The sequence below is a fragment of the Serinus canaria genome, chromosome 7 (genome assembly GCF_022539315.1).
Source record: "Serinus canaria isolate serCan28SL12 chromosome 7, serCan2020, whole genome shotgun sequence".
In the NCBI taxonomy this organism is placed as follows: domain Eukaryota; kingdom Metazoa; phylum Chordata; class Aves; order Passeriformes; family Fringillidae; genus Serinus; species Serinus canaria.
In genome coordinates, this window is record NC_066321.1 from 18,986,067 (window position 1) to 18,998,067 (window position 12,001).

General features: G+C 37.8%; 1 protein-coding gene across 1 annotated transcript; it reads left to right on the plus strand.

Annotated features, from left to right (window-relative positions):
* Window positions 1-1,110: 1,110 nt before the first annotated feature.
* On the plus strand, window positions 1,111-11,855 carry BBS5 (Bardet-Biedl syndrome 5). The gene is made up of 12 exons (XM_030240626.2): window positions 1,111-1,328; window positions 2,452-2,534; window positions 3,347-3,412; window positions 4,163-4,212; window positions 4,756-4,883; window positions 5,774-5,909; window positions 6,946-7,041; window positions 7,534-7,596; window positions 8,313-8,447; window positions 8,563-8,646; window positions 10,345-10,368; window positions 10,483-11,855. The coding sequence occupies exons 1-12, from the start codon at window positions 1,126-1,128 to the stop codon at window positions 10,582-10,584; spliced, it is 1,170 nt and encodes a 389-aa protein (XP_030096486.2). The 5' UTR covers window positions 1,111-1,125; the 3' UTR covers window positions 10,585-11,855.
* The last annotated feature ends 146 nt before the right edge of the window (window positions 11,856-12,001 follow it).

Below are 12,001 nucleotides of genomic sequence, written 5' to 3' on the forward strand. Positions count from 1 at the left end.
CGGGAGAGGAGTTAGTTGGTTGGGCGCGGAGGCGCTGAAGCACTTTCAGTCCTACGTACCAGCTCAGCGTCAATCAAACGCTGGCAATCAAATGCGGCCCCCGAAAAAGCACAGCCACCGACCACAGCCAGGGCCGAGCCGAGGCCGACACGGCCCACGAGTCCCGGCAGCACGGCCAGCCACACCGAGGGCCTGCCTACTCGCTTCGCTCGGCAGCTCCACCGCAATTCAGCTCCCATCGAGCGTCATTTTAGTATCTTATATTGCTTTCTTAAACACCTTCTGCTAAAAAGCATAATTCTGCAGCCTTGGTGTTGCAGATATTTAAGTATAAAGATGATTAAATACTGCCTACTGCTGTCAGTTATACCTGTGCAATAACATTCAATAATAATTGCACGTCTTTAAGCTAAATGACATTCACTGTGTCATGTGCTTCTGATAACACAACCGGATTTCTGCCACAGCCCTTAACAAGGCCAAATATCTCAGATTATGCACTCGCTGATCATTTTAAGTTGGATTTGTGTTGTTTGTTTGTTTGGTTGGTTTTTTTCCCTTGAGCAAATGGTAACTTCGAGAGTATCAACAAAAAGCGGAGTTTGTCCCCAACTAAAACACCCTCCCCGCTTTGTGCCCTCAGAAGGCTCAGCGCCTCTCCTCACGGGCCAGAGAAAGTTCGGGGCACCTCCCGCCCGCTGCTTTCTTTCATCCCGCCTGTGTCCATTTCCAGATGGGTGCAAGGGCTCCTCGCCTACCCAAGGACAAGCTTTAGGGGAAGCACTATCAAAGGACAAGTAGTCCTTTGGAGCATTATTTGGAGCATTATTTGGAGTATTATTTGGAGTATTTGGAGTTTTGGGTTTTTTTGGGTTTTTTTTTTTTTTTTTTGGAGTATTATTTTTTTTAATTTGAAAGTGGTAGGGCACTGCAATTAAAATGTGGATACAGTTTTCAACTCGTTCTATATCAAAAACGACACACCTCACCTAGTTTAAAATAAACTCAAAACCACCAAACAAACACTCAGCGCCACAAAAACACCCCAGAGCTCAAGACTGCATTACGCAGTGCTCCCCGGGATTTATGTTTCACCCCCTCAGCCGAGCCGGGGGAGGAGCCAAGATGCGCGCGAATGCGCGCGCGCTCCCCGCGTGCGGCGCCGCAGCCAATCGCGGCGGCCGCGGAGCACGAGACTCCACCCACCCTCCCCCCTCCACGCCGTTGCCAAGGTGTCGCTCGGACTCGTCGGGACGGGTGGCGGCCATGAGCGGGGTGCTGGACGTGCTGTGGGAGGACAGGGATGTCCGCTTCGACATCTCCCCGCAGTGAGTGTCCGTATCCCGACCCCGCCCTGCCCTCACAGCGGCGCTCTCGGGCCCGCCCGGCGCCGACAGGCGGCTGGCTGTGCGTTGCCTCCGCAGGCTGCGGCCCAGCACCGGTATGGGCGCGGTGCACGGCGGGAGCGCCCCAGCGTGTGCCGGGAGCGCCCCCGTGTGGCGGCGGCGGAGCAAGAGCGACTTCGTTTGGCGGGACGGGGCGGTCAGTGCTTGCTGGGTGGGGTCTACGCACCCTTTCCAGTCTATAAAAAGAAAATAAAACAAAAGATGGGCACTGGAGGACTGAGGGAACGGTGTGTACTTTTCCCAGCTGAGCTTTTCTAGCACTGAGAAGTACAGCCAAGCTGAAGGTGTGTGTCTGCGGGGACGGTGGCGCTCATGGTTAGCAGCACTTGGCAAACGGGGCGGCGGCTGTGCAGTATTTCACAAAAGTCGTGTCTTAATAATACGTTTTGTTTCTGTCATGTCATACATGGAGAATTTTGGCTGCTTTTGAGAATACGACTAAAGTACAGCAAAAATTCACACTTCATTGCCCGTTATGTAAGTAGTTAGATCAGTTAAATAAAGCAAAATAATAATACAAACAAATAAATTGAAGACCTCACAAAAACCAAACAAACAAAAGCCTAGCCATACCCTTTGAAAAATTTAGCACATATTTCACATATTCTTATACATCTGATATTTCCTTTGCTGGCATCTCTTCTTTCCTGAGCCTAGCTCCGCTCCTTATGACCTGAATTTACATCAAGAGGCAATAAACTCTGTCCCCTAAAAATTACATGAATGCAAGTGAGGTTTTTTTTTTTTGCTTTTTCCTCCAATTTTCACACACTTTGTCCTTATTTTTGGGTATAGTTTTCATGGTCACACTTGCTGCATAATTATTTCTTTATTTACTGTTATAATTTAATAATAAACATATTAATATTTTTAATCTATGAGATGTAGTGATAATTTCAGGTATGTAAAGTTGATTTGTATGTATATATGCCTGTGTGGGGTTTTCACTGCATGATGTACTAAGCAGAAAACAGGAAAGCGAAGCAGGGAAATAAAAATGGCCTTGTTTTTGGAAGATAAATCAAATTGTTTTTCCTTTTTGTAGACAAATGAAAATGAGACCTGGAGAGGTCCTTATAGACTGCTTAGAGTCTGTTGAAGATACCAAAGGAAACAATGGAGACAGAGGTAACTGCATACTCAGGGAAACGGTAAACTTTCTACCTTTTAACCTGTGTAGGTTTATGAAAGCCCTGTCAGGTTCCCATTGAACTCTGTATCAGTGCTCTGTTGTTGCACAGAAGAGATCCTGCCTGTTTCTCAGATCTGCCTTGGAATGTTTTCTTAAAGTTGTAGGAAGGTGATTCTTGTCTCAGAATTTGCTTAGAATTGAAAGCCTTGTAGGAATAATCATTTATAAACAGTGTGGTGCTGTTCTGCTGTAATCCTCTTTAATGCTTAGCTTGTCCCATCCTGTTTTTAACTGAATCTGAAGTAAGGAATTAACTTACTGAAGTAAGGAATACTTAGTGGGCAGGGGCTGAAGCTGCCAGCATGCTGAGATGATCCTTAAGGGGGGTTGGATGTGCTGCTCTCCAGGGTCCAGAATGGAATAAATTTGCATATGGCAAAGGGGTGAGGTTCTTCATGAACACTGCTGTGATAGTTAAGTCACTGCCTTTCCCTTCTCCTCCCCAGAGCAGTTCTTCACTAATTGTGTCCACATTCTTTACTACAAGAATCAATAACTGTTCTTGGTTTGATTTTGAGGAATGCTGGTATATATTAGAAGCTGTTTAATTTGTTCCTTGTTGGATTTTCTCTGCTAGTCTGCTAGCATTTTAAGCATTTAAGTGTTTAGTGGTTTAGTGATTTTTCTGGTGTGGTGTCCCGTGCTTTTCTTCTTTTTCCTGTCAAGGGGAAGGAATATCCTGTTGTTTCTGAATATTTCATTTAATGGAATTTATTTAGATTAAAAATAGCTACACTTTTATCTCCAGGCAGACTGCTTGTGACAAATTTGCGGATCATTTGGCGCTCACTGTCCTTGCCCAGAGTCAACCTCTGTAAGTATTACCTTTTGTTTCCTTTGTGGTGGCTTGGTACTCCTTCACAAAGTATTGATTTCAGTACAGAATGCTGAAGTTTAGCTTTATGATATAGGAACTGAGGTGATAATTCATAGCAAAATAGTAATATTCTGTATTCTATGTTAATTTCTCAGAAAAGAAGTTGAAGAGTTCTTCAGACATATTTTTCATTTGGCCGATATGGGATTCATTGGCCAAATGAAAAATTACTTGTAGCTCTTGTTGCCACCTGTTTATTCACACTCTGTATTTCTCTATTTATTCCCCTCAAGTACCTGCCTTTCCAGTTTTTGTATTGTAAACTCTGGATAAGTTTCTCATTTTAACTATATCAGTTAAAACTGTACGAGCAGTGAGAGTTTTGCTCATATTTAATTTCATGTGCTGAAACAGGGGCAGGATGCAGTTCCTTTGTACACAAATTATTTCCAGTGCTCAGTGTGCAGTCCCCTTCTGTGGAAATATTTCTTGAATTGGATAGTATGCTGAGCAGCCAGAATTGGTCCTGATTTGAGAAGAGCACTTGACCAAAGAACCTTTCAAAATCCTTTCTAGCTTAAATTAGTCTTCAGGGTTGTGATGAGGACCCAGAGTGTTAACCACAAAATGTAATTCTCACACATAGCATCCAAAGCTGCACTAAAAAATTCAGTTATATACTTTGTAATTTTGTCTGTTATTTTTCTTGTTCTCAAAACAATGTTTTTTTCTCCCTTGACTTTTAAGCTGTCGGTTACAACTGCGTTATAAATATAACTACAAGAACTGCCAACTCAGTAAGTTCCAAAAAATACTTTTAAAAATAAAAAAAGAAGCTGTAATTAGTTGCTTATACTTACTGCACTATATCAACAATAATCTGAAACTTTACTTGCAAGAACAGTAATGAATAGTAATGAAAGTTTTGGTTTAAAAGTGGAGAGCTCTCAAATACATAGCCTGAATGTTATTGCATGCACCTGTGAAGCTGTTTGTTTGACCTGCCACAAAGAACTAGCAGGAAGATCAGGTAGATTTCCTGGGCAACCATATGATAACAGAACCAAAAATACAATTTCAGTCATGTTATTGCAAATGTAGAGCAGGCAGACTGCATTAGTTTTACTGTCGATGGAACTGCTAGTTAGTCAAAAAGAAAAATTAATTCAGTTGAAGAGAGCAGTAGATTAGAATCTACTGGTAATCCTGGTAGAATCAGGATTACACCTCCATAAATACTGTTTAAAACAATAACTTAGACAATATCTGAAGATTATTTATTATTTGTACATTCAAGCTACTATATTGACAAAATGTAAAATGTCATTTTTTCCTTACAGAAATTACGAGGGCAGACAGAAGCTCTGTATATATTGACTAAATGTAACAATACTCGCTTTGAGTTCATATTTACCAATGTTGTTCCTGGAAGTCCCAGACTCTTCACTTCAGTTATTGCTGTGCACAGGTAGTGTACATAAAATAGTGTTTGATCAAGGACTCAAATATGGGGGATTACAACTGCTGATAGACATAGTATATGACTGTCCGTATTCAACATTCAGAAAACTTTCCGTAAAGAGAACAATGGAAGGAAGGGGGAGAATGATCGCAAATTGTAGTAGATAGCTGCACATAATGAAAATTAATCTGTATTTTACTAGTTATTGATCACAATTTATACATCTTGAGTGTATAAACTATCTGAACAAATAAGAGTATAAAGGAGCTAATTTCAGTGTGCATTTTCTAGTTACAGTTTCTGTCTGCAATAAATTTCCTGTTATTTCAGACCATGTAAAGGAAATGAAGAGTTAAATCCTGGTTAGAACTTTTCATTGACAACAAAACACTATATGCCTCCCACCTAAAGACAAGTCATCTGAATGAATGTGTGCATATTACATTACCATAGGTGTCTTTTTAAGAGCTATGGTATACTGACATGTATATTGCATATTTGTGATTTGACTGACACTGAAAAATAAAGGATTGTTAATGTCCATGCTATGTGTATCATGGGACCCAGAGAACTTAATGCTTTGCAATAGAGGCTGGGTGATGACTGTCTTAAGGAAAAGGAAGTAGTATAGATATGATCAATACAGGAGATCAAAAAGTCGTTAAAAACCTGTCTTAACCTAAAGACAGTCTTAACTTAAAGATAATTTCATTAATGAAAGCTGGAATATACTTAATTATGTTGAAAAAGTTTTAATAATAATACTCTCACTTTTGTGCAATGTGGTGATAAGAAAGCTGAAAGTATAAATTTCATATCTGTACTGAAACAAAAGGTAAAGATAGTAGAAAACCAGTACTATGTATGAACTAATAGGTATTTCGTATTTTTTGCAGAGCTTATGAAACTTCCAAAATGTATCGTGATCTGAAGCTAAGAAGTGCATTGATCCAAAACAAGCAACTGAGATTGTTACCACAAGAACAAATATATGATAAAGTCAATGGAGTTTGGAATTTATCAAGTGATCAGGTATAGTAAAGAATCAGAATACCTTGACTACAGAAAAGTTAAAATGTTTCAGCTTTCATCTAGCAATTGTACTCCTATAGTTTTGTAACCTCCAAGGAATTACCCTTAATGCTGTTCATGAGCTGATGTGTGAAATCAGCAGAGAAACTGATTCCATATATTTGCTAGTCATTACAAAAAAACTTCCTTTTGGTAATCTGAAGTCTACATGACCTGGCTAATATGCAAGGAACTACATATACAATTTTTGTTAAAAAGATAAATTTAGGAGTCTGAAGCTCTGATACTGAAAGAAGATCATGTTTCTGAAGTGCTCTGCTGAATACTTGTGTGTTTACATGCAGCTTTGGTTAAACAGTAGTAAGATTATATAATCTTTTGATTAATGAAAATTGAAAATACTGTAAGGGATTCTGTGTCTTAAAAAAAAAAAACAACTTGAAGATTAAAATAGAAAACATTTATTATTTTACAGGGCACTAGTTGCAAGCATTTCCCAGAGCAGTGAAACAAAACAGGAGCTGATATTTCTGTCTGTGCAATTTTAGTCCAGAATAGAAATTTGATCCACTCTGACAAGCTAAAAAGTTCTTTCCTCTACATTCCCATTGAGGCACACATCTCCTCAATTACCTAAGTTTAACCCACATGCCTTTGTACTTACGCTTCATGCCAATTGCAGATCTGTACAGTTAATAACACTCAGATGCTTCATGTATTCCCATGAGCTTGGCTGGGCTGGGACTTGATCCAGCTTTGCTGCAGTAGTAGGTACTCACAGCTATTTTCATTACTCAGATTCACATAGCCTTGAAAGATAGGATTCTGCTTCTTTGCAATCAATAGAAACATTTCAACTGGGTTTGGTAGGGAAGAATCAGGCTTTTAGTGAATAAAATATGAAGCTGTATCTTGCTTATATGTAAATGGATAGCAGTAATCATCATATTTGGGGAAAATATGATGATTACTGTCATCATATTTTCCCCAAAAGCTCTGTCCTTAAAGCTATTCTAACATTACTTTTCTTTAATAGGGAAATTTGGGAACATTTTTTATTACTAATGTGAGAATAGTTTGGCATGCAAATATGAATGAAAGCTTTAATGTCAGCATACCATATCTACAAATTGTAAGTATCTTACAACAACCATTTTCAAAATGAAACAGCATATGTTCAACTCTTTTGTTAAAACTCACAGGTTACCAAAATTTTATTTCATACCTCTCATTCAGAGAGGAACTTAGTTTTTCCAGCATCATCCACAGGGTATATTTTCTTTTCTGTCCAGATTAGTTGGGGGTTTTCTTGGGCAGGTACAGGTGTTGAAAATGGCTTGTATCTCAAACTTTTTAATATTTACTCTGATGCTTCATGCCACCTACATACACTGGAATTAATAATCTGTGAACCTGATGTTCAGAAATTTACTGTTACCACTTCTAATTAAACACTTTTCCCTGAGGTTTCAGGGGTTCAGATTTGTAATGGTAGATGGGAGGGAATGCTGGTAGCCAAGCTTCCAGAGCCAGTAATTGTAGTTATTACACTGTAAAAAACAAACTGAGATTTTTATCCAGTAATTACAAAATTTTTAACAGCATTGTACTTCTTTATCATTAGCGTTCAATAAAAATGAGAGACTCAAAGTTTGGCTTGGCACTTGTGATAGAGAGCTCTCAGCAGGTAAGAAGTTTTGATAGCCTTTTTCTGTTGATTATGTTTTTATTATACATATATACAATATTTCTCTAGATGCAATATTTTTATCCACAATATTTCTCTAATTTTGAAATGTCATGGGTCTACTTTTAAATTACATAGAGCATTTCTTCTGTGTGGCCTTTTGAAAACTTTAAGAAAGTTCTCTTTGCACTGCTTTAAGTGTATGTTGTATGGCTCTTGGGAGTTACAGTTTCTCTAAGCAAAGCAACAATAGGTCAGCATGACTAGCATACAACTGTCAAATACACTGTCTTCTGACAGATTATCTTTGGGATTGAATTAATTCTGTACTTAATTCAGACCACTCTTTTAAATCCTTTTCATTGTTTCTGTGTATCTGAAAGCTTCTTTAATAACAGCATCAAGATCTAACAGACTCAACATTTGCTGAGTGGCTGGGAATAAATCATTAATATCACTTCTGAATTTGTCCCACCCTTGCTTACGTGTGGCTTTCTGTATAAGGAGTTTGTTCCCCTTTTATATAATGGGCTAATGGTTAAAAGCTTATCTATCTCATGGAGAAGCATTGTCATTGTTTTATTTCACCCATGATTCAAGTTTTCTCAGCAAGCTGAAAATGCTATAATTTAACTGGAAATTGCTATCAAGGAGAAAAAAATTGTTTAAAAAGTAAGACTAATAAACAGATGTTGTCTTTTTTCTCTGTTATATAGAGTGGAGGATATGTACTTGGTTTTAAAATAGACCCGGTAGAGAAACTACAGGAAGCAGTGAAAGAGATTAATTCACTTCACAAAGTTTATTCAGCTAATCCTATATTTGGAGTGGATTATGAAATGGAAGAAAAGGTACTCCTTTTATTTACTTTAAATTAGATACAATACTGTGTTAATAATAATAAAAATAAATATATTAAACATGTTAGATATGTGAATTTACTTACTACAGTGTTATAATTTGCAGCCTCAACCCCTTGAAGACCTAACAGTGGAGCAGGTTCCAGATGATGTGGAAATAGAAGCTGATGAACATACAGATGCTTTTGTGGTAAGCGGCTTCACAAAAAAAACCCAGAAAAATAGAATCATTCTTGTTTGGTTATTCAGATTTAAGCAATGTACAGCTGTAATCCTCTGTTAAAGATAAGCTGCAACTGTACTTTCTATATTTAAAACACATCTACATGCCTTTTATTAAACATCCTGATTATTACAGGAATTTATTCTCTATATGAGTTTTTAATTTAAGAACAAACTATTATTCAAATATTATTCAAAAGAAATAGTGGTAGATATTTAAAAGAATAGTTGTATGTAGTTTCTCAACACATTAAAATCGGGAGTGGCTTGAAAATCAGCAGTACAATATAGTCAGATACATTATTGAAACAATAATTTGCCTTCTCTTAAAGCAGACTAATAGATGGTGATATCTATATGCTCAACATTCATCTAAGACTGAAACTTGCAATATTTTTAGAAAGACAGCAATAATTTTACATTATTATGTCTCCCAGTATTTTGGGAAAATTTACTTTAAAATGCATTAGGTTGCTTGATTGACCCTCTTTCAACAGATTTCCAACCTTACTGTGCAACCCAGTAACACTTGGTTCCATGATTGACTGCAAGGGTAGATGGCACATGTTTTCAAGTGTTAGCCTTGATGCATTGACCAGTCTCTGAAATTTGATAAATTAACAGGCCTAGCACGAGTGTTATTTCCACTCCTTTTAATTTTCCAGCCTCTTACTAACACAGATAAGCTATTGGTTTTTACCTTTCCCTCTTTCCTAGCTTTTTGGCTTCTTTTTATTTTTGCACATTTTTATTCAGTCTTCAGCATATTTCAAGATATACCTTTCCCTTAAATTGAGATCTTTTTGCTTTCTTGGTGCCTTTATCACCTGAACTAAATAACTGTGCTTTGCATATTCTCAAACAAAAACTAGAAGCTGAAAATGGTTAGAAGTTTGTTGCTGTAGAGGCACAGGTTGCCCAGGATCCAAGGAGCAGCTACACACCAACATTCCACAATACTTGATGCTGCAGGAAAGTGCTTTCTTTGCTGCCCCTCACTAGTCCACAGGGGCAGCTGAAGCAAGACTAGGCTCTTTTTGGTAAATAAGATCTAGAAACTGCTGGTCCAGAGATTTCTAGAGTGTGGATATTTTCAGAGATCTGATATCCCTAAAAGTTTGAGCCTGAATTTCCACCCACACAGAATAGGAAAGATGGTATCTCTTTCCCACATCTCTGTTTATGGAGTTGTTCTATTACTCTATGTTCTTTTCTTAGGTTGGGTATGATGTCAACTCAATTTTGATATTACACATTTTAAGCTAGTTTTTGATGTTGAACAGTAAAAGCTGCTGCACATGAGGCAAAAAAATGCCAAGATGCTGTCAGTTTGTCATCATATTAATATTCCTTATAAAGTGTTTGTCAGTGTAACAAATGTAATACAAAAATGTTGCCATTTAAAAAGTCTTCATTTATTATGATGGAAATTTCATAAGTTGGTATTTGAAATTAAAAATACCATAATCCAGTGGTATCTAATCAATAATCCAAAACAGAAAATCCTGTTAGAACCCTTTGTAAATTATTTTAACATAGAAGTAAAACCCATGTAGACTGGATTCTTGTGGAAGACCTACTCAATACAGTTTTGACCCCAAGGAATTATTAGCAGATGTAGTTTTTTAGACTTGTTTTCACAGTTCTCTTTTGTTTTCCTTTGCAGGCTTACTTTGCTGATGAAAACAAGGTAAGGAGATACTTTTTCATACTATCAAATTCCTGTTGATAAAATGGGATAATGAAATTAAAAAGTGCCTTCTGCTTTATTTTATTTTCTCTCGTATGTCATGTATTCAAAAAGCAACATGATCGGGAGCCTGTTTTTTCAGAAGAACTGGGACTTGCAATAGAGAAGCTGAAGGATGGATTCACACTCCAGGGACTCTGGGAAGTAATGACCTGATTTAGATTGGCACGTTTGTTTCCTAAGCAGGGAAAAACTCTCTGTTCTTGCTGGATTTAGATCTGTAGAAGATAATTTAGAGATATCGGAGTAGCAGAGAAAGAACATGCCAAAGCTAAAGAGCAGGCAAATATTATATAATAAGCCCTCAGGCTATGTCATAAAAGAAAGGTTACTCAAAAACCTTGTATGCTTGAGAGCTGAGCATTGCCTGTGTTGCTGTCTGAGCAGTGGGAGGAGATCCACTCTGAGGCAGACGGGGCTGCTGCGGGAAGCGCTGCCCCCTGCAGGCCCCTCGGTCATGTCAGACTGGGAGCACCTGGGAGTCCCTCCACACCACCTCCAAATGGCATGGCAGTGCCATTGACACACTTGTAACCTCTGCTGTTTTCACGATTGGCCTCTTTCTCCCTCCCCTGACAACACAAATTCGGCCGTGGTGTTTCAGACACCATTTTATAGCAGGTAGCCACCATTTTTTTTATAACTTCGTGGCTTCTTTGTTTATGTATTGCCCTTTGCCTCCCAGGACCAGGCACTTCTGCATTGCCATTTTACACAGCACTGTCAGAAAAAGAAGCCTTCTCTTTTTCTGAACATGGAGACCACTGCCTGAGACAGGGCAGTGTGAGCTATGCAGTTTGATGCTCTATTTCAAGTATTCATGTATTTATACAGAGTGATGTACTTTCCCATAATGATTATGTTTGAATTACATTTCCATAACTTGTTTAATGATTTGCAATGCAGAAATACCATCATACAGGGAACATTTTGTATATAGGCATGTTGGCTGTGTTATTGATAGCTTTAAGCAAAAGCAATTCTGTTCCAAATAATAGCTTTCATGTCTTATAATTTTGCTAAATGTTCAGCAATTATTATTCCAAGTTTTAATTGTAATCCAGATATCTTCATACAGTTGTTTGTTTGTTTGTTTGTTTGTTTGTTTTTGCCAGAGCACTTTTTAAAGCGATGATCTAGAAAACAGGGCACATGCAAATAGCTTCTGTGTGTGAGTCATTAGACCTTTCATGATGTTATGTGTTATAGAGAAATGAGTCATTTATTGTTTAAAGGAAGACACAGCTGTTACGTTTTCTAGTGAGATAAAACCTCTGTGCTGTTTTCTATAAATGGAAAAAGTCAAATGAGCTGTCCTCTCAGCTGTTGTTTCAGCAGCTGACTGTTAAAGTAACTGTGGTGCAAATGTAATACTGGTGTTTGTAGAAAATCTTTCAAAAGTATATACTTTAATGAAATACAACCTATATTGAAAAGCAGTCATTACTTAATAAACTTTGATAATATTATATGTTGTTGTAAATCTTGTATTCAAGTATTTTGTATTTTGATCCTGTTTCCATTACATTCAAAGAACATTTTACCATATGGGTGGAGACTTCAATTTTAATTC